Source organism: Rhincodon typus, unplaced genomic scaffold (assembly GCF_021869965.1).
Source record: "Rhincodon typus isolate 14 unplaced genomic scaffold, sRhiTyp1.1 hic_rhity00000718, whole genome shotgun sequence".
Lineage (NCBI taxonomy): Eukaryota > Metazoa > Chordata > Chondrichthyes > Orectolobiformes > Rhincodontidae > Rhincodon > Rhincodon typus.
Genome location: NW_025966356.1, coordinates 23151 through 50000, shown reverse-complemented (window position 1 = coordinate 50000; position 26850 = coordinate 23151). Strand labels below are relative to the sequence as shown.

The window sequence follows — 26850 nt, the reverse complement described above, 5'->3', positions numbered from 1 at the left end:
CCTCCAAGAACTACACAGAATAAGAAGCAGGTAAGCAGAATTAGTGTTAGGTCCCTGACGTGCATCTAACATGGGGCTTCATGGCGTCTATTCCACTGGACTGAAGCGTCTCGGATACTTCAAAGCATTTTTATTTCAACTTTCTCTGCCAGCAGCTGACACACAGGATATAGGCAATGGGCATGAGGCACCGGGGGTGGTGATACACTGTTCAAATCATATGTGCTTACACAAGTCAGCATAATAGGCCTTATAACAACAAGAAACACCAAACTCATTTCAACATGTGCTAACCCTGCGTATGTACATTTTCGGGGAGGAATCGCTGGATTTCAGTTAAGGCTGAAAGTTCTCTCTTGTGTTGTTCCCCTGCTCTTTTCCTCCTCTGGGATCAGCACAGATTCAGCATCCATCCTAGGGCCTTTGTGGTTGGTATCTACATATTGCCCTAACCAACTGAAACATTGGGGGATTCTTTATAAAACATGAAGCTTTATTGTTGAAAGATCTGTTCACACTGGTGAATTATGAACATGGGGTGCAGCACTGTTACTTGTGATGGCCACAATATACTTAATCAAAAGCAAAGACTTTGCTGAAACATTTCCAGCACAAATGTAACTCAGCAATGACTGCATTGAAAAGAGACTGTTTGTCGATCCTCCACCTCCCTCTTTCAGTCTATCCTCCCCGCAGCATAACACATCTGAAATCAGTGCCATTGGGAACCAATTCCCCATAGGACTATTGCTATGGATACCTACTGCATTTTTCCTGAAGCTGTTCTACTAATGAAGTCTTCTGTTGCAGCTGAGTGGAACAGCTCAAGTGATATACTGAGAGAAAACAATAAGTGCAGTTGGTTCCTATTCATTTGCTATACTCAACTGATTAGTGTTTTGCTTTCAATGTTTTGTTGTGTACTTGTAACCATTCTGTAACCCTCTGGGAATGAGAGACAATGCTGGAGAATCCGAGACAACAAGGTGCAGGGCTGGATGAACACAGCAGGCCAAGCAGCATTATAGGAGCAGAGAGGCTGACGTTTCGGGCCTCGACCCTTCATCAGAAAAGGGGGAGGGGAAGGGGGGTTCCGAAATAAATAGGGAGAGAGTGGGAGGCGGATAGAAGAGGGATAGAGGAGAGGATAGGTGGAGAGGAAACAGACAGGTCGAAGAGGCGGGGATGGAGCCAGTAAAGGTGAGTGTAGGTAGGGAGTTAGGAAGGGTCCCAGTCGCGAACCATTTCAACTCCCCCTCCCATTCCTCAGACGATATGTCCATCCTGGGCCTCCTACAGTGCCACAACGATGCCACCCGAAGGTTGCAGGAACAGCAACTCGTATTCCGCTTGGGAACCCTGCAGCCCAATGGTATCAATGTGGATTTCACAAGTTTCAAAATCTCCCCTCCCCCTACCGCATCCCAAAACCAGTCCAGCTCGTCCCTGCCTCCCTAACCTGTTCTTCCTCCCACCTATCCCCTCCTCCCACCTCAAGCCGCACCTCCATCTCCTACCGACCAACCTCATCCCGCCCGTCCTCCCTGGACTGACCTATCCCCATTCCTAACTCCCTACCTACACTCACCTTTACTGGCTCCATCCCCGCCTCTTCGACCTGTTTGTTTCCTCTCCTCTATCCGCCTCCCACTCTCTCCCTATTTATTTCGGAACCCCCTTCCCCTCCCCCTTTTCTGTTGAAGGGTCTAGGCCCGAAACGTCAGCCTCGCTGCTCCTATGATGCTGCTTGGCCTGCTGTGTTCATCCAGCCCTGCACCTTGTTGTCTCGGATTTACTTGGTGCCAGTTACCATGACTTCAACTTCTAAACCTGTAGTTAAATTGTAACTGAATAATAATCAGCCTGGTACCTACAGTTCTGGTAAGAGTTTCAGGATATCAGGTCTGAATACAGCATGTGGGTAGAAACTGAACTCATTCAAGAGAAATTTGCACTTCTTCATTGTAACTGGAGTGCTGCAGTGAATAAATTTGAACATGATAGAAATTCAGACAAGTGTCTTGATTACCCATATATATGCAATATTGAGTTTCTCCACCCAGTTTGTCAGTGCAGACTTGATGGGCCAAAGGGCCTTTTCTGTGCTGTATGAATTTGAATTAACCATTATTCCCTCCCCTCTACTTCAAGTTTGCTGCGTACTAATTCTCAATAAACGACTGTTTTCAGCATTGCTCACGGCTGCATAAGAGATGGCCTTATGTTATTTGCTGTCTGATTTTTGTTTTTCTCTTTGCTTTGTTTCTCTCAACGAAAGCAGTCAGACACTTGGTTACTCAGACCTTGGGCATAGAACATAGTGTTGTCTGCAAAGCCACTGCCCTGCCTTGTGATTATTAGAAAAGCACTTCGTCATTGTTTTTTATTTTCAGAAAATTGCTGAGTCTTTTTCTTGTACTTTTTTGAGTTTTGGTTTGACTGGATGTTAATTTCTGGAAATAAATTAAGGGAACTGGATAATGGAACGCTTCAGCATCATAACTAGTCCAGAACACACTGCACTATGGTTACTTTTGAAATCAATAAATCTGATTGGAAGGTGTCTTCTAATTTCTGTCAAAAGCCATTTTGTTTTCCTTTTGGTACTGAGAATTAGTGTAATTTGGAGTGCACGTTTTGCTGTTGAGGAACAGATTGAGACTGCGCTATTCTACTTCACAGGCTTTTGGTCCAGTAGTGTGGAGACTTTTTGATTGTATGAGGCCTGAGTTGGATTGGTGTGTTTTCATGAGGATTTATTGTCTTACAGGAGCCAAGAACTCCCTCAATAGTGCAATCTCAACCAATGGTGAGCGTGAAAGAAGAGAAGAGTCACTCTTCACCGGCAATCCGAAATGAGGCATTTAGCCCTTCAGTGCGCCAGGAATCATCAAAGCAGAGGGAGGGAAGCAAACCACCTCCGCACCTTGGACACAGTAAGTAAACTCATTGGAGCTCACATGGCACTCGAGGCAGGGAATTTGTTAGATGTTTTACATATAAATTTTCCTCAGAACAGGGGAATAAAGCCTTAGAATTAGAGCAAGTCTGTTCAGAAGTCATGTTAAAGGCACCGTTTCCCACATAGTGGAAATCTGAGTAATTTTCCTCAAAGGCTGTTGAGGCTGGACATCGTACAAGCATAGGTTTTGGAATTTCAATTTGGTTTTGCGCAGTGAGCAAGGGGAGACCAGTGCGAGTGAATGAATTTAAGATGCAGATGAGACATGATCCATTTGAATTGCAGAACATGTGTAGAAGGTGAATAGTCTTTTCTTGCTGTTCTGTCTCAGTGCCCGAACTCATGTTTATCACTCAAATATCGCTGCTTGGTCATTCCTTTCGATGTTTATGGGACATTTGTCTCATGAAATAAAAGTGAAATACTGTTGATGCTGGAGATCTGAAATAAAAACAGGAAGTGTTGGAGAAACTCAGCAAGTCTGGCGGCATCTATGGAGAGAGAAACAGAGATAATGGTTTGAGTCCAGTGATTGTTTGGAACTGAGCGGGCCTAGAAAATGGTTTTTGGATTGTTGCCAAAGGGAGAGGAGGAGCATGTGGACTGATGGTGGGGTTGCATAGAGCAAAAGAGAATCCTTATCGTAGGAGACGATAATAGACACAAAATGGATGTAATAGATAATAGGTCACCTTTGTTGAGGGCTAATCGATGGAAGCAAGAAATTGGTGGGGTAGTGGGGGCTGAGATGAAAATGGAGGACAGCGTCGATACTCTGAAGTTGAATCCTGAAAGTTATGAAGTGTTTAAGTGGAAGATGAGGTGCTTTTCCTCCAGCTTGCACTGGGCTTTGGAAGATTACAGCAGATATGATGGAAATGTTTGTAACTAAGCAGTTCTACTTCCAAATAATTCATGACATTAAGAGGCTTGGTAATGTGGCACTGTAAATACTGGGTTTCTCTTTAGAACAATGGTGTTCTCCCTGGTCCTGGTTGATTATTATTCTTCAGATAATCTAATTTATCATGTTGAAGTTTATGGATGCTTTCTGCAAACAGATTGGTTGTTGCACTGAAATGGTTAACACTACTTGAATGACGATAGTAAAACTAAGAGTTGCCACAGCTGGAGATCTGAAACAAACAAATAGCTGGAGAAATTCTGATGGCATCAATGGGGAGGAAACAGTTACCATTTCAAGTCTGGTGACTCCCATCAGAACTGAATGATGTGACTCTTCATCAGAGCACTGGACTTGAAATGGAAACTGTTTTCTCTCCACAGATACTAACCAGCCTGCTGAGTTTCTCAAGCAGTTTTTGTTTTTGATTATAAAGTGTTTTGGGATATTGAGGTCATGAAATGTTCTACAGTGATGTAAATCTCTAACGTAACAAAGCAAACCTTTTGTTAGCATTGAACTGATGCTTAGAGATGAAAATGAAATTTTCTACCTGTTTTAATCATAAATGTCATTTTCCTACAGTTGCCCTCCTTTCACCACATGATAATACTTTAAATGCGTTGAAATTCGGGTATGTTCACAGAATCACAATTATAGAATGGTTAAAGCATAAAAGGCTATTTGGCTTGCAGTGTCTGTGCCAGTTCCCTGAGCAATATGTTCAGGTGTCATTCCAATTTTATTCCCTCAATCCTGTACACTTCTTTTGCATATAATCAAATTCCTTTTCCAGTGCCTCGATTGACTCTGCTGTCTCCACTTCTAGGCAGCACATTCCAGGCCTTGAGCAGGAAGGCTGACGTTTCAGGCCGAGACCCTTCATCAGAAATGGGGGAGGGGAAGGGGGTTCTGAAATAAATAGGGACAGAGGGGGAGGCGGATAGAAGATGGATAGAGGAGAAGATAGGTGGAGAGGAAACAGACAGGTCGAAGAGGTGGGGATGGAGCCAGTAAAGGTGAGTGGAGGTAGGGAGGGGATAGGTCAGTCCAGGCAGGACGGACAGGTCAAGGGGGCGGGATGAGGTTAGTAGGTAGGAAATGGGGGTGCAGCTTGAGGTGGGAGGAAGAACAGGTTAGGGAGGCGGGAACGAGCTGGGCTGGTTTTGGGATGCGGTAGGGGGGAGAGGAGATTTTGAAGCTTGTGAAATCCACATTGATACCATTGGGCTGCAGGGTTCCCAAGCGGAATATGAGTTGCTGTTCCTGCAACCTTCAGGTGGCATCGTTGTGGCACTGCAGGAGGCCCAGGATGGACATGTCGTCTGAGGAATGGGAGGGGGAGTTGAAATGGTTTGCGACTGGGAGGTGCAGTTGTTTATTGCGAAGCAAGCGTAGGTGTCCTGCAAAGCGGTCCCCGAGTCTCCACTTGGTTTCCCCGATGTAGAGGAAGCCACACCGGGTACAGCGGATGCAGTATACCACATTGGCAGATGTGCAGGTGAACATCTGCTTGATGTGGAAAGTCTTCTTGGGGCCTGGGACGGGGGTGAGGGAGGAGGTGTGGGGGCAGGTGTAGCACTTCCTGCGGTTGCAGGGAAAAGTGCCGGGTGTGGTGGAGTTGGAGGGGAGTGTGGAACGGACAAGGGAGTCACGGAGAGAGTTGTCCCTCCGGAAAGCAGATAAGGGTGGGGAGGGAAAGATGTCTTTGGTGGTGGGGTCGGATTGCAGATGGCGGAAGTGTCGGAGGATGATGCGTTGGATCCGGAGGTTGGTGGGGTGGTACGTGAGGACGAGGGGGATTCTTTTTTGGTTTTTATTGCGTGGACGGGGTGTGAGGGATGAGGTGCGGGAGATGTGGGAGACACGGTTGAGGGCGTTCTTGACCACCGAGGAGGGGAAGTTACGGTCCTTGAAAAACGAGGACAACTGAGATGTACGGGAGTGGAATGCCTCATCCTGGGAGCAGATGCGGCGGAGGCGAAGGAATTGGGAATAGGGGATAGCATTTTTGCAGGAAGGTGGGTGGGAGGAGGAGTATTCTAGGTAGCTGTGGGAGTCGGTGGGCTTGAAATGAATATCGGTTTCTAGGTGGTTGCCCGATATGGAGACAGAGGTCCAGGAAGGGGAGAGAGGTGTTAGAGATGGTCCAGGTAAACTTAAGGTTGGGGTGGAAGGTGTTAGTGAAGTGTATGAACTGTTCGAGCTCCTCGTGGGAGCACGAGGCGGCGCCGATACAGTCATCAATGTAACGGAGGAAGAGGTGGGGTTTAGGGCCGGTGTAGGTACGGAAGAGGGATTGTTCCACGTGACCTACAAAGAGGCAGGCGTAGCTTGGGCCCATGCGGGTACCCATGGCTACCCCCTTTGTCTGTAGGAAGTGGGAGGAATTGAAAGAGAAGTTGTTGAGTGTGAGGACGAGTTCGGCTAAACGGATGAGGGTATCAGTGGAGGGGGACTGGTCGGGCCTGCGGGACAGGAAGAAGCGGAGGGCCTTAAGGCAACCGCAGGAAGTGCTACACCTGCCCCCACACCACCTCCCTCACCCCCATCCCAGGCCCCAAGAAGACTTTCCACATCAAGCAGATGTTCACCTGCACATCTGCCAATGTGGTATACTGCATCCGCTGTACCTGGTGTGGCTTCCTCTACATCAGGGAAACCAAGTGGAGACTCGGGGACCGCTTTGCAGAACACCTACGCTTGCTTCGCAATAAACAACTGCACCTCCCAGTCGCAAACCATTTCAACTCCCCCTCCCATTCCTCAGACGACATGTCCATCCTGGGCCTCCTGCAGTGCCACAACGATGCCACCCGAAGGTTGCAGGAACAGCAACTCATATTCCGCTTGGGAACCCTGCAGCCCAATGGTATCAATGTGGATTTCACAAGTTTCAAAATCTCCCCTCCCCCCACCGCATCCCAAAACCAGTCCAGCTCGTCCCTGCCTCCCTAACCTGTTCTTCCTCCCACCTATCCCCTCCTCCCACCTCAAGCCGCACTTCCATCTCCTACCGACCAACCTCATCCCGCCCCCTTGACCTGTCCGTCCTCCCTGGACTGACCTATCCCCTTCCTAACTCCCTACCTACACTCACCTTTCCTGGCCCCATCCCCGCCTCTTCGACCTGTTTGTTTCCTCTCCACCTATCCTCTCCTCTATCCCTCTTCTATCCGCCTCCCACTCTCTCCCTATTTATTTCAAAACCCCCTTCCCCTCCCCCTTTTCTGATGAAGGGTCTAGGCCCGAAACGTCAGCCTCTCTGCTCCTATGATGCTGCTTGGCCTGCTGTGTTCATCCAGCCCTGCACCTTGTTGTCTCGGGGAGAAAATGGAGTTGAGATAGGTGGAGATAAGTTCGGTGGGGCAGGAGCAGGCGGACACAATGGGTCGACCAGGGCAGTCAGATTTGTGGATTTTCGGAAGGAGATAGAAGTGGGCGGTGCAGGGTTGGGGAACAATGAGGTTGGAGGCCGTGGGTGGGAAGTCATCTGAGGTGATGAGGTTGTGGATGGTTTGGGAGATGATGGTTTGATGCTCGGGAGTGGGGTCATGATCAAGGGGGCGGTAGGAGGTGGTGTCGGAGAGTTGGCGTCTGGCCTCGACTTTGTAGAGGTCAGTGCGCCATACTACAACTGCGCCTCCCTTGTACCTTATAGTGAGGTTGGGATTGGAGCGGAGGGCTACACGTTCTGCAGGGGAGAGGTTGGAGTGGGTGAGAGGGGTGGAAATCTTCAAAGCTTCAAAATCTCCCCTCCCCCTACCGCATCCCAAAACCAGCCCAGCTCATCCCCGCCTCTCTAACCTGTTCTTCCTCCCACCTATCCCCTCCTCCCATCTCAAGCCGCACCCTATTTCCTACCTCTTAACCTCATCCCGCTCCCTTGACCTGTCCGTCCTCCCTGGACTGACCTATCTCCTCCCTACCTCCCCACCTACACTCACCTTTACTGGCTCCATCCCCGCCTCTTTGACCTGTCTGTTTCCTCTCCACCTATCTTCTCTATCCATCTTCTATCTGCCTCCCCATCTCTCCCTATTTATTTCAGAACCCCCTTCCCCTCCCCCATTTCTGATGAAGGGTCTAGGCCTGAAACGTCAGCCTTACTGCTCCTATGATGCTGCTTGGCCTGCTGTGTTCATCCAGCTCTGCACCTTGTTGTCTGAGATTTTCCAGCATCTGCAGTTCCTACTATCTCTAATGCACTCCAGGTCTTAACCACTTGCTCTGTGAAAAGGTTTCTGTCCATGTCTGTCTTGCTGCTTTTGCATATTACCATAAATCTGCATCCTATTGTTTTTGATCTTCCCATCAGTGGGAACACGTTTCTCCACCTACTCTGTCCAAACTCCACATACGTAACATGTCAGTCTGAATCTCATCTTAATTGTTCCTTAGAATCATGGAATCTTGAGTGCTGTCATAGGCCATTTGGCCCATCAAGTCTGCACTGACCCTTTGAACAGCATCCCACCATATCCCCATAATCCCACGTTTATCATAGTTAACACATCTAGCCTGCACACCTCTGGATACTACAGGGCGGTTTAGCATGGCCAATCCAACTAACCTGCAAATTTTTTGATCATGGGTAGAAACCATGCAGACATGGGAAGAACATGGAACCTCCACACAGACAGTCGCTCAAGGCTGGCATCACTGAAAAATTAACCACTTTGCCATGCAAGGAAAGCAATCTTCTTCCTTCTTCAAGGAGAGCAGTTCCAACTTCTCCAGTTTATCTACATAACTGAACTTCCTCAGCTCTGGAAGTATTCTCATATATTGTTTCTGAACGTTCTCTCATCCCTTTGCTTCTTCCTGAAAATTTGGTGCCCAGAACTGGACAAAGTTCCAGTTAGCTCTTTGTGGCCTTTGTGCTTTTCCCTAAAAGGAATCTAGGTTTCAGCTCTTCACATCAGCGTTGCAAAATGATTCATTCATTGGGTCATATTTGAAAGTGGGTTAATTGGAGTCCAGATTATGACATCAGTAAGTTTTGAGAAATGTCCTTTTGACTGAGGGTTGTCATGGGAATGAACATCTAACAAGAAAGGGATAAATAGGAAGCTCATTTTGGTGGTGTGGGGTTAGCCTGTTTGTTTTTTTTTGAAAGTTAACAGGACTGAGAATTCATGGAAAGAAAAATAAGCATGGCTTTCTCCCAATGGAACTTTTCTTTTCGGCACAAATCGAGCAGATCCTGATGTTATGCAGGTCTCGGAGCAGAGCAGAGACTGTTAATTTGTTACTTTGTGTTATACATTTGGAAAGGACTGGACACTGAAGGTGGGGAAAATGAGAGATCATGGATTGGACAATACCCAGTGCTGCTGTTGTGTTCCAGTGCTCACCGGACCATTTAAAGGTGTCGGAGGAGTGAGTCTTTTCGGATTCTGCACCGTTTGAACAATTGTGACTGGAGTGAAGTGATTCTTATAGATGTGCTTCATCGGTGATTATCCTATCTGGGATCTTCACATGAGTGGCTGCTGTTTTTGATTGTTACTCAAGCTGGAATGACTGAATGGGAAGTGAGAAATTTTACAAAACTAAGGCTGAGTTGTAAAGACTGGGAGATTACACGTGATGTCACGGTTGTACAGGAAACAATGAGTGCTTGAAACGAAGTGAGGCATATCTTTGGATTGATTACTTAATATCTTTCGCTTGTGAATAGATGTTTGAGGTACGTTGATTTTTAGTTGATTTGTTTCAGTAATTTTAAATAAAAACCTGTCCAACTGTTTTCTTTTTATTGGTGTCATAAGGATTCCTTAAATTATCGGATTCCATAGGGATTATAATGAAGGCTAGCAGGTGTGTTCTGATACAATGGAAATAGGAAAGAAAAGTGCAATTTTTTAACCAGCCTCTGGATTTTTTAATTAATCGTTTCATCTATAATTTCTAGCTCTAACAGTGCAATAATTTAACTTTCTTCCACTCACTGCTGTGCTTAATCACCTATAATCCAGAAATCAGAACTCTTATTATGGATTGTCACAAACCATGTTTTCCTCCTATACCACTATCCCAGCAGTGCCCTTTTTACAACTGGAATTAAGAGAACAGGGATAAAATAATTTGTTACTGTGAATAGAAGAACCATTTGGGATTCCACACTGTGTAGATGGAGGAAATTGCAACTCAGCTGGATTTGTTACTGGTTTATGATTAACTTGAAATGATAGCCAGCTGAAAGGAGTAGGTAGGTTGTGCATTTAAGAGCATATGAAATTTCAAGAATAGACCACTGAAAGCCCTGAGAATGTACAAAATTAAGAGAATAGGTCATTTGGTCCTAACCCTGCTCCAACATCCAATAAAATCATGGCTGATCTGATTGTGGCCTTATTCCACTTTGTTCTTCGCGAATCATAGACTAAAGATCTGTCTAATTCAGTTTTGAATATATTCAGTGACCCAGCCTGCTCTGCTGTAGGGTTTTGATGATTCCAAGGATTAAACGACACTGACAGAAAAATTCATCTCCTCTTTGCATTGAATGGACAAGACCTTACTCTGAAGCTCTGCATCTTAGTCACAGATTCCTCTTGATGGGAAACATTCTCGAGCATCTACTGTGTCAATATCCCTTGCAATCTTGTATATTTCAATGCCAGCTCCTGATGCTGCTAAAGTCCCATGGGTACAGGCCCACCATCCTCAACCATTCCTTACAAAACAACCCCTTTATCCCAGGAATCAATCTAGTTTATCATCTCTGAACTTACCTGCAATGTAATTATTACTCAAACAGGGAGACCAAAACTGTACTTGATCTTCTAGGTGTCTCACTAATCCTGTACAGTTGTGTAAGCCTTCCTATTCTTGTATTCCATTCCCTGGCAATAAATGCCGATATTGTATTTTCGTTACTACTTAGTCTGTTTAAATTTTAAACCATGGCCATGCCCTGGTTTTAGAATCAAAGGCCTAGCTGTTAATTGCCAATCAGCGTTAATGGGTGCATTCTCCATGGCAGCACTTCTACTAATTGGGCTCCATTTGCTGACCAATCAGCATTCTCCTCTCATGCAATGTAAATTCCCCCCTTGAACTGGTATTCTTGTGAATTGTCCTGATGAATACAAGATACAAAGCTTTAGGTTTTTTTAGCAATTCTTGGAAGTTCTGAACTACCAAACAGCTGTTAATTTATTCCTAGTTATTCCTAGTTGTATGAACTCTTGTGTGCTATCCTTTGCATATTGCCTTATCAAATGCCTCATTTCCACATTGCCTGTTACTCTTATAAGTTTCCACTGCTTGCTGTTTTCAGCCTCAGCAGTTTTGCATAGATGGAACACTGAAGATAGTGAGCACATAGGTCTACAGTCACTTTACCATTTAATGTACCAAATTGGGTAAGCTTGGGATCCCAAGGGCACTGGTTAGCCGTATTTTGTTGTGGGTGCCATGGCCAACCATCTCTTTCTACTTGTCTTTCAAGAGCAAAATAGTAATTAATTATGATGTCAACCAATGATTCTCTCAGATTTGGATCTCAACGTTGTATAGATATCATTTAAGAAAACTATGAACTGCTGGGGGTTGAGCCAACTGAACTGGCTTTTGTGTGTCTCTTCCTAGCCAGAAATATCCGTTGTGTGGTAACACTCTAACTTTTCAGTTGGAAGGTTTTTTGTGGTTCTAGAACCCCTAAGTTTGATATCGTGCTTGTAGACAGTGAATTTCTACCTTAAGGAAGGTAAAAATGGAATCATGAAGTGTAAAACGGTGAATGAAGTATGACAAATTTATGCATACACAGATTTATGACTGGATGCATAGAGATTTGCTACTGAAGCTTTTCTGCTTAGACTCATCAGGTCAGATGTAAGAATGTCATATTTCAAAAGGAGCAATAGTTTATCTTGCGTGAGAGAAAAATGCTGATTGATCAGCATGTTGTCTGAGTCAAGGTGTGGCCTTTTCTCTGCATTATTGCTCTTTTTGAAATAAGGCATTCTTGTGTCGATATTGATCAGTGCAAGGCGAAAAGCTTCAAGACTTTTCTTTTTCAAAGCAATATTCAAGTTTTATATGTGCTTACTCATATCTGTATTTTCCCAGCTATTATGGGGGTTAGGGCAGAGCAATTATTCAGTCTTTATTTAAAAACCCAACATTACAGACCTAACCTTTGTATTCATTTTTAAGCTTTCCAGATGTTGTAACCATTTGACTTAAAAGATTCCAGCTGTGTTTTTCCAAATTGGATTTAGGGCTGTTTGTTATTTGGTACTTATTAGAGTCATCCAGCGTAAAACACAGTTCAATTTGCCACCAAATTGAGTTAGAATTCTAGTGCGGTACTTGTATTTTCTCCTTTACCCGCTTCCCAAAAACACTAGTGTTGGCTGTGGTTGCTCTGACAGTCAAATGTTGGTAGCTGCTATGCAACTACACGAAATGTTTGAACGATCTCTGCACTTCCTTCCTACAGGACCAGAGATGAAACAAATCGAAGTTACTGGGCCAGTGATTCGACCTCCAGAGCATGGCACACAGCCTTCCCCTCAGGACAAGGACAAACAGAAACAACAAAAACCCAAAACTCCTGTTGCTCCCAAAAAAGTGAGTTTGTTCATACGTTTGCTGGTGTGCTGCTGGCCTTCTCTCTCCTGCCTGCCTCCCTTTTTACTTTTGTCTTGCTTCCTCTCTCCATGCCCCAAAAATTGGTTAAGCAAATGATAGCTGCTTGGTTGTTCTTCATGTGCATAAGCCAAAACTTCTCAGCAAGGTGCTGTCAATAGCAAACAGAATCTTGTTTTTCTATTTCCTTTCCTTACCCAGGAGCTAAGAGTCTGATCACATTCTCCAAATAGCTTGCAGCATGGACTAAATCATGGGACTTTGTAATTTATAATGGCATTATACTAGGGTGCCTTATATCCCTTGGATCATTATGATGCTTTAATTTATTTGCTGCTATGCAGTTTCTTTCATTGTTTGTCTTCCTTCATTTTAGCTGCTTCTGCTCCCGCTCCCGAGTTGTCTTTAAACCCGTTAACTCGTGAATGAAATGCTTAACCGTTCGTTGTTTTCATTCATTCGGAGTATGAGGGCATTGCTGGCTGGACCAGCATTTATTGCCCATCCTTAATTGCCCAGAGGGCAGTCGAGTCAAACAAATTGATGTGGATCTGGAGCCACATGTAGACCAGACCAGATCAGGATGGCAGATTTCCTTCCCTACAGAATCTTTTTGAACCAGATAGGTTTTTCCTGACAATTGACAATGGATTCTTGGTCATATCAGGCTCTTAATTCCAGATATTTAAATTTGTTCAATAAGTAGATCATTCAATCCATTAAGTCTTCTCTACCATTCAGTGTGATCATGGCTGATTTGATAATCCTCAACCCCACTTCCTGCTTTTCCCTCAACTCTTGATTCCCTTACAATTAAAAATCTCTCGGTCTCGTTCCTGAGTATTTTTAATGAAAACTTGGTGATAGGTTCACCTGAGTCATTAATACATACTGTTAATGATTGTGACTCCAGTGACGCTTCACTAAGTGCAGGTTTCCATCCTAAGAATGGCTCCTTTACCCCAACACCATGGGCTCTTAGCTTAAGTAGTCTTATGTGCAGGATCTATATCAAGTGCCTTTTGGAAATCCAAATATATTATCTACTGGTTCCCCTTTATATCTTGTACTTCTTACCACCTCAAAGAATTCTAATATATTTGTCAGGCATGATTTCGGGAATGATTTCCATTATGAAGCCATGCTGATTCTTCTTGATCATATTACATATTTCTAAGTGCTCTGCTGTTACATCCTTTGACATGGAGGTGCTGGTGTTGGACTGGGGTGGACAATGTCAGAAATCACACACACCAGGTTATAGTCCAGCAGCTTTGTTTGAAAGCACCAAGCTTTTGGAGTCTCACTCCTCTTTCAGCTGTTAGTTAGTGAGGTGGCATCAAACACAGAATTTATAAGTAAAAGATCAAAGGATCATACAACCGATGATGTATTAAACAAACCTAAGATGCTGTTAAATCTAATCAGTTAGATTTTAATTGATTAATATGTATATGTAGATCCCCAAATTTGTATTTGCAGATACATTTTTTGTTCAAAAAGCACACCATTTACAGACAGTCAGTCAATGTGGCATTTTATAAATTCCTATATTAGAAATAAAACCAGTCTGACTCCAAACCAAAACACAGATTCTAAACAAGGCCTCACACCTCACATGCATTGTCTGACCTAAAATGTCAACTCTTCTTTGCACTGATAAAATCTTTAGTTCTCTCAGGGCAGTGACTTTAAAGAAATTTGAGGATTTACATATACATATTAATCAAAACCTGACTGATTAAAGATTTAATAGCATCTTGGGTTTGTTTAATACATCCTCATTAGTTGTGTGATCCTTTGACCTTTTATTTACAAATTGTGTCTGATGCCACCTCTCTCACTAACACCTGAAGAAGGAGCAAGGCTCTGAAAGCTTGTGTTTTCAAATAAACCTGTTGGATTATAACCTGGGGTTGTATGATTTCTGACCTATTACATCCTCCATAATAGACTCCTAACATTTTCCCAATAACCCATGTCATGCTAGCTGGTCTGTAGTTACCTGGTAAGAACCAAAAGAACTGTGGGTGCTGTAAATCAAACAAAAACAGAAATTGCTTTAAAAGCTCAGCAGGTCTGGCAGCATCTGTAAAGAGAAATAAGAATTTGTTTTTGGTCCAGTGACTCTTCCTCAGACCTGAGTTTTTCTATAGTATCTAGGTTTTGTTTGTCTTTTTGAACAAGACTGTTACATGTAAGGATCCTCTGGGACTTGCCAGGATCTAAGGGTTCTTGGAGGATTATTACCAATATATCCACTATCTACTTAATCCTCTAATGTCCTTTGGATGCAACCCATGTGATCTGGGAGACTTACTGGTCTTTAGATACATTGGTTTTCCTAGTTCTTTTTCTCTCATTTAGTAATGTTTATTTTCTTTCTCCCCCATCCTGCTCTGTTTTACCCCTTACTTAGTTAGAATGATATTTGTGTCCTCTATAATGAAGACTAAGTATTTAACTCCTCTGCCATTTCCTGGTTCCCCATTATTATTTCCCTAGCCTCATCCTTTAAGGGGCTTATGATCACATTGTCTCTCTGTTCCTTTTTTAGATACTTAAAGAAGCTCTTGCTTTCCATTTCTTTGTTCGCTGCTATTGTTTCCTTTTTAGGCCACCTTTTGGCTTTGATAATTTTCCCAGTCTCTGGCCTACAATGTGGCAAAAATTAATTCCATGGTTTTTTTTTTAAATTTTATACTGTCCTTGTCTTCCTTTGGTTAACCATGATTGGTTTATCCCTTTGCTAGAAACCTAAGCCATGAGCTATTTTAAATGTCTGCTAATTTTCATCAACTATTGTTTCTGCTGAACTCCTTTCTCAGTCCACTCTAGCCCACACAGTTGTCATCTCCTCTTAATTATGCTCTGCAATAACTGAGGTAATGATCATTAACCTCTGTCTATGTACACGGGCATTTCCCAATTTTTTTAGAATAAGTCTGCAAACATTGTTATATCCTACATTTTATTAAATTTCTTCCCTTTAGTATTTATAGTTCCTCATTACTGTTCAGTGCCTTTGAGTTATCAACACCTTGAACACTTATGTAGAGTTCTCTATTCTTTGTGGCCATGTGCTTTAGGATCTTAAGATCAAGAACATGGGCTCTTGGGCAAGTCTGGTCACAAAGGCTCCTTCTAATCCTTCCTCCACGGCAAAATCTTCGAGCGACAGCTTTGAGCAATTTCGGCGGGCAGCACGGGAGAAGGAGGAGAGAGAAAAGGCACTGAAAGCACAAGAGGAGTTCCGTAAAATGCAACAGGAGGCAGCTGAGAAAGAGCGTCTCCGAATGGAACAGGAGAGACAAAGGCAAGTCAAACTCTTTAGTTTAATAAAATTAGCAAACGTGCGTTAAGCTTTGGTTACATTGTCAAATATGAACAAAATTTCACATGTACAATGTGAAGCAAATGTGCCTACAATTGCCTGTAAATGCTTGCTTCCAATGTTTTCAGCACCCATGTTCCAACTGGTCACCCATAATTTATCTCCTCAGCACCTGCTAACACACTAATGGGTTGGTGAATCTTTCTGGAGAAATCTTTATTGATGCTGAGGACAGTCCCCATCTCGAGGAAGGAAGGTTTCTGGCTCACCAGCTTTCTTTCCTGCCTTGTGATATTAAGTGTGCAGTGATGGTTGTGCTGCCTCTTCAAGCCCAGTACTGACTTGCATTCCGTAGCAGAGGTTGCAGCCGGTGACTTGGAGTATGCTGTCTCAGATTTTCCTGTAAAAATAAGGATGAGGCTAATGTGCAAGATGTAGAGCAGCTTTAGGTAAGGTGTTGATACCTGGTTAAACTTATTTGAAGAGTCAATTGTCAAATGTGCCACTCTGCTGTTAGATTCATGCAAGTAGCATTGGGTTGTCTGCCTTGCCTTTAGAGTGGTGTGGAATTACGTCATTTGTGTGGTAGGTATGAACTTGTTGTGAAGTTGTCTTTGTTTCAGTTTTAAATGGTGATTTGGTCAAATAGTGCAAATCAACTTGCTTGACACTTGTATATAAAAGAAAACCTGTGTGGGTACAAATTCCTTCAGGATTCAATAGTTGGGAAATTATTAAAAAAAAAACTACTACTTTTTATTCATTTCAGTTGTCCCGTTAGTTTAGTCTCCCCTTCCTATTCGGAAAGAAAAATAGACAACTACTTCACTATTAATTGCTCTTTGCCATTAATTTCACTTCTTCTTCAATCTGGCTGGTTAAGGAGATTCCTTAGGCCCAAGTATCTTTACTTGCTTCATCAATGACCTTCCACCATCATAAGGCCAGAAGTGAGGATTTTTGCTCACAATTGTATATATGTTCAATGTTCCTTGCAACTCCTTTGATTCTTTTTGACCATATACAGCAAGATCTAGATAAGATCCAGGCTTGGACTGATCAGTGGCAAGTAGCTTTCCCACCACTGAAATGCAAGGCAATGACCATCTGTATCAAGAGAGAACATAACCATCTATAAATGGCATTACCATTGCTGAATTCCTAGACTGTCAATATCCTGGGATTCAGAGGGTTGGAAGTTTTGCAATATGACTCATCAAAGCTCAAATCAAGAGTGTGATAACATACTCTCCACTGGTCTGGATGAATTCGGCTCCCAAGAAGCTTGATACCATCTAGGACCAAGCCATTTTGATCACCACTCAACCCTTTACCTTGACATTCATTCCTCCCTTCACTGATACAGCATAATTGCAGTCTGTGCCATCTATAGATGCACTTCAGTATTTCATGCAGGATCCTACAGCACCATCTTCCGAGTACGTTTACTTCCTAAGACTCAGATGCACAGGAGCGCCACTACTCTATTCCCATCCAAACCACTCACCATCTTGACTTGGAACTATAATGCTGTTCCATCAGTGCTGGGTCAAAACTGTGGAATTCTATGCCTGATATCACTGGGTATACGTACACCATGTGGACTGTAGTGGATCAAAAAGGCAGCTTAGCAGCGTGGTCTGGTGGGCAGCAAATGTTGCCTGTTGTCCCTGGAAAGATTGAATTGGTTGTCATCTTTTCCCTACTGCCATTGAGCTTGCATTCTCAGTTGCCTACAACATGGCACATCTCACAGGTGAGTCCTGTTAGATTCACTACAACAGCAAATCTGAGGTTATTGTTTCTGTGATTAGTTGGGTATGTGTTAACGTGATGTCTGCAACTATTTTGACTAACAGTGAGATTTCAACAGCCCTGCCTCTACTTGGCTGGTTTTGACAGTGTTTTGCTTCTGACTGCAGAGGCCGAGACGAAGAGGATGCTTTAGAGTGTGCTCGGAGAGCTCATGAGGAGGCGAGAAGGCAGCAGCAGCAGCAGCAACAACAACAACAGCAGCAACAGCAACAACAGCAGCAGCAACAACAGAGCTCTCAGCCAACCTCTCAATCTATGCTGGATCAGCAGAGAGAGCTCGCAAGGAAGCGAGAGCAGGAACGAAGGCGGAAGGAAGCGGTACGTTTCTGTTGTGTTTCCCAAAGATCATCTTGACTCCATGTCGGAATCCGATTTGATTGTTACTAGTTTTGTATTTACTTAATCTCAAAAGTAGTGGTGATTGCTGTAACTGCAGTTGAGACTGGATATGCCTGAGCTAGGGGTTTGGATTAAGACTGGCCTGATTTTCTGCTGCTGATTTGTTATCTACTAACCCCTCCTCTGAAGTGCACAATTTGGACATGTGCAGATCTGAGTATTCAACTTTGGCATTTATTCCAATGCCAGTCAGTTTTTCAATAGCCACTGAACAGTCCCATTAACCACTGTGTGATTGTAATAGGTTTCCAGCTTTGTGAAATAATAACCTTGCGAGTATCATGAATGGTGAAATTATTTCTACAAAGGTGTATTTTTAAATTGGCCTGTGCTAACTCTCTGAAAATGCATTAAAATCTACATTTCAGCTTGGCCATTCAGTGCTTAAGATAGTTGTTTTAAATGACATATTAGTTCTAAAATACAAAAATGTAATCAAGTTGGAAGACTTTGACAACATAGCTGGGAAGGATGTGAAGTGATCCATCAAAATTGGGCCAAGTGCGAATTTCTTTCTTAGATTTAATAAGGGTTTATTCCATTTTCGCACCACTTCTACTTGCAGTGACTTCAAATTTATATTCTCTTTCTTTGTGGAAAAAATTACCACAACTTGTATGAATTCTTTCATTCACACATGGGATTAGTGTGTCGCTGGCTGGCATTTATTGCTCACCCCTAATTTCCCAGAGGGCAGTTAAGAGTCAACCACGTTGCTATGGGTCTGGAGTCAACTTTAGGCCAGATCAGGTAAGGATGGCAGTTTCCTTCCCTAAAGGACATTAATGAACCAGATGGGGTATTTTTCTGACAATCAACAATGGATTCATGGCCATTATTAACTCTTAATTCCAGGTATTTGTTGAATTAAAGTTCCACCCATCTGCCGTGGTGGGATTCGAACCCGGGTCCCCAGAATATTACCAGGGTCTCTGGATTAACAGTCCAGTGATAATACCACCAGGCCATTGCCTCCCTCAAAAACCCTTTTAGGATTGTTTTCACATGTTCTTGTTAGCACAGCCCATTGGATTATCCTGACAAACCCAAAACGCAGATTACTCAACTGCTTCATAGAATCCCTATGGTGTGAAAGCAGTCCATTTGGCCCATCAAGTCCACGCTGACTCAGAGTATCCCACCCAAACCCGACCGACCTAACCCTACCACATTACCTTGCTTTTTCCCATGGCTGATCCACCTAACTGACACCCCCTTACACTTTGGGCATTTTAATATGACCGATCCACCTATGCTGCATGTTCAGAAGAAACCGGAGCACCCGGAGTAAACCCACACAGACACTGAGAATGTGCAAACTCCACACAGACACAGTTGCTGGAGACTGGAATCGAACTTGGGTCTCTAGTGCTGTGAAGCAGCAGAGCTCACCACTGAGCCACTGTGCTTCTACAGTTGGGGGAGACACAATTCGGACTACTTCATGCTGATTTTCTTTTTACTTTGTGCACGATTTTAAAAGTTGATCTAAGTAAGAGGCTAGGTATGACACCGCAGTGGGGGATTGATATGAGCTCTAAGGAGGATAGGTGTGAGGTTTTTTTATTGTATGGATGTGATAGTAATTCTCTTCCAATGAGTGACGCTTGGCTTGCCAGGGTTTATGCTTTCTATATACACTGAAATGGCTGGAAGTGCTTTTCTTTGAAACATTTTTCTTTGAAATGGTGAGGGTTCTTAATAATTTTGGCAACTAGTTAGATCAGTTAATCTTTTAGACTGACCAAGTTCTGCGTAAGGCACTATAGACTCTTTTTAATAGGTAAATGATACTTCAGTTTCATCATTAGTGGAAAGAGTTGGTCTTCCCTAGGTCTTGAAGTAATATTGTGTTGCTCAGAAAAGGGTTGTAGCTCAGGTTATTTTATTACAAAGTCCTTTTGACTACTTGTTATGAAACGATTCCCCTCTGCCTTGATGTGTCCTACACTGTTCTCTGCAGGCTTTTTCCATTGTGTTTTTGAATTTAGAAAAGCAGTCTGGAATAACCTTAACCCTGCTGCAGGTCTATACTGTATTAAACATTCTGAGCGAACACTGGGTGATCCTACTTATTCTTTGAGCCTGCTCCATGCCATTCATTGCAATCCATATATCTGACTTTAACCATATCCTTTAATACTTTCTTTGACAAAGATTGGCTTTAGTGTACCAATGCAGAGCGTCATTGTATGTAATTATGGAGAAAATCCTGCATTAAATTGCTAGGAATAAAATGAAACTGTGCAAACTAACATGTTGCATCCTTTCTTTTACTGTAATTTAGATGGCGGCTACAATTGACATGAATTTTCAGAGCGACTTAATGGCAATATTCGAAGAGAATCTCTTCTGAGGGCTCCTGATGCTGGATATCCTGACTCTTGAAAGTACTACGAAACTGTTTTCCATGAGTTACGTGGCACCGTAGTGTTTCAGCCAGGTTCTTGGTGCACGGTCTTTCTGCATGTGTGACCCAGTGAGTGAGCGAATCATTCAGTCAATGCCTTGAATGGATGGACGGACATGGATGGACAAAAGTCTGCCTTACATTTAACCCACAATATAGGAATGAACAAATAGACAAAACAAAACTTATCGATGTTGTGTAGAAAACACGTGCACAACTGTGCATCCAGCTTTCCGAATGATACTACTGTAAAGGGGGGGAGGGGGGGTTGTACCCATTAGCTGCAAGGCTGTCCTCGCCAAGCTCCTTCACTATGTAAGAAAAGACACCGTAACATTCTGATGTATCCAATCAAACAGGGTTTCACTGTTGCTGCGTGAGGGCCCTGTTTGCTAAACGGTTTCTCTGCGTTGGTTCTGTAAATCTAGTGAGTCTCCTTCACTGCTAATAAGAGGAGAAGAGGGTAATGACATAGTATATTTAAAAAAAAAACTGGTTGGGTGAATACCTCTGTAATTGGGAAAACCGGGCCCTTCACTAAGTCACAACAGTATAATCTGGATGGACTATTTAAGCAGTGCGACTTTGTGTTCATTACTTTTTTTATTTACAGTGCATAGTGCTGTCTGCAGATTTTGTTTATCTACAGAGTTTCCAGTTACTAGGCTCATTGTGTTCTGACAAGCCATGTGATGGTTATGACAATACAAAAAAGGGAAAAAATAATCGTATGTTGGAGGTTATGAGTTAAAACAGCAGTCCCATCAAAAAACTTTTTTTGTTTTAATTTCTTTTCTGCAGTGTTTGGGATCAAAGCTGGACTACCAACCAAAGTAGGTGAAATTGTTTGTCTCGTTACCTCAGGAGATACGAATGTTGAATGGCACTGCTGAAACTGTTTTGTACTGTTGTCCCTCTGAATAGTAGAGATACAAGAGCCGACTTTCTTTTCTGCAAGTAACCAGAGGTTTAAGCTGCCCTTGAATAGTGTTTGACCGATGCTGTATAGTGGGTATAATTGGTGTGACGCTTAAAACTTGTTAAATGTTTTCTGTAATTAAACACTTACTTTATTCATGTAGCAGACTTTCAGTACTCTTTGGAGGCCCAGGTGTAAGTTTTATCGTAAATGGTCGATTCTGGGCTTTCCTTTCTTTTTTCTTCAGAGGGGTGTACAAAATATACAAGCTGTTTCTGTGCAAGTGTCTCATTCGTATTTGCTAAAAGCATCAAGTGAAGTGCTGGCTCTCCTAGTTAACTCCACAGCAAGAATTAGACGAGTGATTGTTTTATTATTATATGGCAAGATTTAAATTAATGTACCATTCCTCGTCTTTGCCTTTAAATATAATTTTATTTTTTCAGCTGTTTTTAACCTTTTTTCCTTTTTTAAAATGAACATTTTAATGTGCCAAAATACCCACTATACAGTACCAGCAGATCCAGTGTTGGCAAGTACCTCGGTTTAGAATCGGTTTTACTGAAAGGCAGAAAAATTGCATTTGGTCTGTATCAATTAATGAATAAACACACCTTTTATACAATACGCTGGCGTCTTATTTTTTAGACCAGAGATGGTTTCCAATGGTGTTCTTTTAATTGTCACTGTTTTTGAGTGTGCACTGATGGTTGCTCATCATAATGATGATGCATCTTGAAGGCAAGAATACATTATTTTCCCTTACCTAAAATTTGGCCTGTACACAATGCCTGTGAATAGTCAGTATTTCTGTCACTGGCCACACACCTTTTATGGCTTGCAGACAGTTGCTTGGAGTAGCTTGACAGGATGAACAAAATGCTTGTTTGGACAATGCAATAACATGGCAAACCGAAAGATTTAAACGATGATGGGTCCAGCAATACTTTCAAATGTAATCTATTTGTTTTATTCATGGCATTTCTCTGCCTTCCAACACAAAATATAGTGTCAATGCAACTGTACTAAACTGCATATATATTTTTCTATTGGAATCTTCCTCTGAGAACTCCTGTGGATATGAGGACAAAGATGCACATTTTCAAATGGCCTGCTCCAGATAATACTGTCTATTGTATCCAGACACAAGATTATGAAATGTGTGCAAATGAATGTTTATTGGAGTGCAAGAGTTTAGAATTGGCTTTTGATTACTCTAGTGAAGAGTTTGATAGTTGTAATGGGCTGAGTGGTCTTATCTTATGAACTGTGGTTCAGTGGATTCTCTGCCAGTTAACAAAGTCATAACCATTGAGTGAAATGAAAGCTTGCCTTGTGTTTTAATTTTGGGGGGAAAATGGCTGTTTACAGAAGCGCTATGGTTGTATGTTATCCAGTTGAAGGAAGTGGTGTTAACTGGTGAAGGAACCAAAGACCCCTAAAATATGTTGACAAATTATAATTGCTGCAATCTGTTTTAGTCTCCAAGCACCCAATTTGATGATTTATTCCTCCATAAATATATTATGGAGTACCTTTTAAGCAAAAAGAAGGCAACACGTTCAAAAATTTGTTTAACTATGTTCTTATTGGATAGTTGAATTTAAAGGTAGTTGAATTTGAAATAGAGAACTGATTCTCAAAAGATCTGCATTTTGTTGCTCCTGCAAACAAGGCACCTACTTAAATTGCTTCTTGTAATTTTTATTGTTCAAGTATTTCAGACTGTTTTGGTCACGGGCAGCACTGCAATAAAAATTATTTTATTTCCTTAAATGGTCTCCAGCAGCAAAATTAATGTGCTCTTGAAAGAAAATAAACCTTTTTAATCTTAGCTTAAACTTAGGTTAATATATCAGTTCTACAACACTTTTATATTTGGGAAGTTCTGAGTGGGTTTCTTTCTTGGAAGTGTGTTAATGTAAAATCATGAACCCTTCAGTGGAAATAGCTTTTCTTTGTTCATATTTAAAAAAAAACCTTCCTTAATTTTAAATGTCTCAAATTTCCCCTTGACCTCTGCTCTCAGGAAAAAAAAATCCCAGTCTCTCCCCCACACTTGTATTGTTTGTCTTTTTATTCAGCATTGAAATTTTATAAAACTCAACTGAGATGTGTTAGATATGCATAATTTGGAGGCTTTGTTTGAGGTGAAGGGGTTGGAGCATCTTTGTCCCAAGGGACAACACCGCTAATGACTACACAAATGTGTTGCCACTTTAAGAATTTAGGAAATGCTTTTCACCCTTGAGTTTACGTATACTTATCAATGCTGCGGTTCTTTTGAAGCAATAAAAAAAACTACGCTTTTTAACACTGTTGAGTGGCTGGTCATCTAGGAGCTACTGCCAGTGTTTTCCAAACTTTGATGTTGTGTTTTGGATCCTTCCTTAAAATATAACTATTACGGTACACTTGTATTAGCAATGTATGCAGCTTGGAGTTTAACTTGTAAGGTGGAAAAATTTCAGTAAACCAGAGAAATTCTTCATTTTTGAAACTGAGCATCCAATATTTAATTCATGTACTTTTTTTTAGAAAAGTCATTCCTCATTAAGCCACTATTCCTAACCACCACACCTTTTTCCTTCAGGCGAATAGTGGACTTTCACTTGAAGTACTGTTAAGTATGAAGTTGACAATGTGTTCTATTTGTGTGAAATAGGATTTATGTTGATATTTAACTGCTTAGCCAACATAAAAATATGCAGTTCGTCCAAAGCAACCAAGCCAAATACTGACACTATTCAATTATTGAAACTACTTGAGCCTAAATGTTGGCCATCTGAGAGATTTCTGCACAGGTTTGCTGAAGTTTGACTTCATAGTGTTCACTAACTTAGTAAAAATTCAGAAGTGACATTTTCCTTTTGGTTTTAACTAGTTTGTACGATTTTGTCAATGGTGACTTAACATTTTCCAATAGCTGTGCGTGATCATCAGCATTCGCTCAAAAGCAGACTTGCTATCAAAAGTGCTTATTAAGCATTCATTGAGTGGAGATTTGTGCTGGTCTGTTGATTGCTTTGCCTAATTAGTGGTTAAGCCTTAAAATAGAACAAAGTCTAATGATATTTGTATCTGGAGATTCGTATACATGAATAAAATATTTTGTTACACCTTTGTTAATGGTCTGCCAGGCACTTTAAACACGCAATGAAGACCAGCGACTTGAACTTTGCTGCATTGGAAGGTACCCCAAAGTTCTGTCTGATCATTGATTAGAACTCCAATTGGTTTATATGGTTCTAATATTTTATTAAATGTATGAGTTCTACCTTACTGTAGAAAACTCCTTCCTACACTGTGCTTGCAGTGCGTTCATCTGTTGCACCTTTTTGATCTGCTATTAGTTGACACTGCCGTGGAGAATGAGGACTTGTGTTGCACTCATCTTTTGAGCAGCAGTTGTGAAAATAGTCAAAAGGCAGTTTTTTTTTGGACTACAGGCAACAAGCTTGCAGTTTATTTCATTTTGAAGTGGCTTCAGCCCTTACCAAAGCTACCCAATTCTGTCCTAAGTATTCTGGGAGCTTGGTTTTTAAAAATAAAAATCCTGCCTACTCTTTGTTTAACCAATTATTGCCAAAATTTAGATGCTTTTTGTATTGAAGCTGAATATTTTTGATTTTATAAACCTATTTTGCTTTTTCAAAGATGTAATAACTAAAAATGGCTAGTAATCGCACAATGTTTTAATGCGTGATCAGTAGTAATTGACTTATTCTTCCAACACAGAAAAATTACATTTCACCAGTCCAGGTTGCCAGAAAATAAATATTCTTTGACCCTCTGGCTTAACTGTGTGTGTTAAAGGCACATACATAGTCATTGCTAAATGTCCATCCTTAACGGTCATTTCTTCAGTATACAGAATTTAAAACCACTTGCTAAGGAAGGAATTCATTTTGAGTATAACACTGTGTCATTGTGTTTCATAATGAAATGTAACAACATCAAAGTCTGGAAACCACTTCCAATTACATTGCCACTTCATTCACAACATCCTCGACAATTTTGGACAGAAGAAAACTATCTGATTTTGGGGTGCTTCTGAGCAGAAATTGCGAATATTGCCATTAATCACGCAGTGACAATTGAGAATTCTGGGGAAATCAGTAAGCTAGCACTCATCTGTAGGAGATCAGTGCACTCTGTGCAGTAAGTACTTTGCACATATTGGTATTGATACAATATGTTTTTGAACTAATCAGCTCTGCACCATAGACACAGGATTGCAAATGTTTGAAACAAATGGCGACAATATTTGGGTTGTGGCAGGGGGAAAAACAATATGTACATTAAATTTATGTAAGCAAAGAACAAAATATTTGGTAAAACATGGAAATAGATTTTACATTGGTTTTAGACTGTCTTCTAACTTTGCTAAATATTACTCATTGTTTATTGACATTTTGGTCAGACAGGTGATGTATTCATTCTGTTCTAATACACAAGACTTGCTGTACACAAATGTTTACAGTTTGTATTCCAGTCCATCATTTTTCCATTTTTTTTGTATTTGGTTCCTCAGTTCTTGTGTGAATTCTGCCCGCACCCTCCCCACACTTGGAAGAGAGATAAAATTAATTGTTCAATGATATGCAATAGTTTTGTTTTTAAATACATGCCAGAGATATTTACAGTCCTTTCCTTGAGTTTGTGCGCTCTACACACACAATACATTTTTACATTATTTAATGTTTGTGACAGTTTGGACTTGCAAGGATTGAAAGCATCTATGTGCTGTAAACTAGTAATTAGATAGTACAGTCAGCAATTTTTATGTAAAGCAAAATGACAATGTCACTCATGTACTCGAATGCACAAGTTCTCTAATTATGTTGAATATGAAAATGCCTGTATTAAACTCTTCAGATTTGTAGAAAGAAATTGCTAGATTTTTCCACTTGAATTACTACGTTTTTTTGTGCAGTTATTGTTGAAATAAACGTTTTTACTGAACATAGAATAAATGTAATTCCAGTTTGGAATAATGTGATTGAATTGTGCAACTGATGCAGAAATCATATAGAACCATGGCAGAGGCTAAGATTGGGATTATGGCAACCTCTTTGTGCAAATACATGCCAGCCTGCTTTCAAACTGTTAGCCGTAAAGCAGAAATTTATTGATTATTACTGTGTAATCATCAGTGCTTTTGGGGGGGGGAGCGTTGGTGTGGTATAGAGGGTTTGGTATAGTACATGCCCCTTGAATGAACAAAGAAAATCCACCTGAATACATTTATTTGCAGCAGTTACCATATCTTATATAAAAAGCATTGACAAAATTTCAACTTCTGTTTCCTGTCCAGCGTTGAACAATACAGCGATGTAAAACAGTCTTCATGATTTTCCAAAATGATTATTGCTATCATTTATCTTGGTGTGAATGAATAAAAATCTTTAGTGTAACCAAATTCTCCTGATGCTTACCCCCATTTAAAAAAAAATGAACTGAAGTCAAATGCAGTCTGATCCACCCATTATGGGGGCGGGGG

General features: G+C 41.6%; 1 protein-coding gene across 1 annotated transcript; it reads left to right on the top strand.

Moving 5' to 3' along the window:
* The first annotated feature begins 6 nt into the window (after positions 1 to 6).
* On the top strand, positions 7 to 21972 carry LOC109917569 (bromodomain-containing protein 4-like). Its single transcript, XM_048621500.1, has 6 exons — positions 7 to 30; positions 2771 to 2936; positions 12322 to 12452; positions 15560 to 15786; positions 17727 to 17937; positions 20306 to 21972. Exons 2-6 carry the CDS (start codon positions 2807 to 2809, stop codon positions 20372 to 20374), a joined length of 768 nt encoding a protein of 255 aa, XP_048477457.1. The 5' UTR covers positions 7 to 30; positions 2771 to 2806; the 3' UTR covers positions 20375 to 21972.
* The last annotated feature ends 4878 nt before the right edge of the window (positions 21973 to 26850 follow it).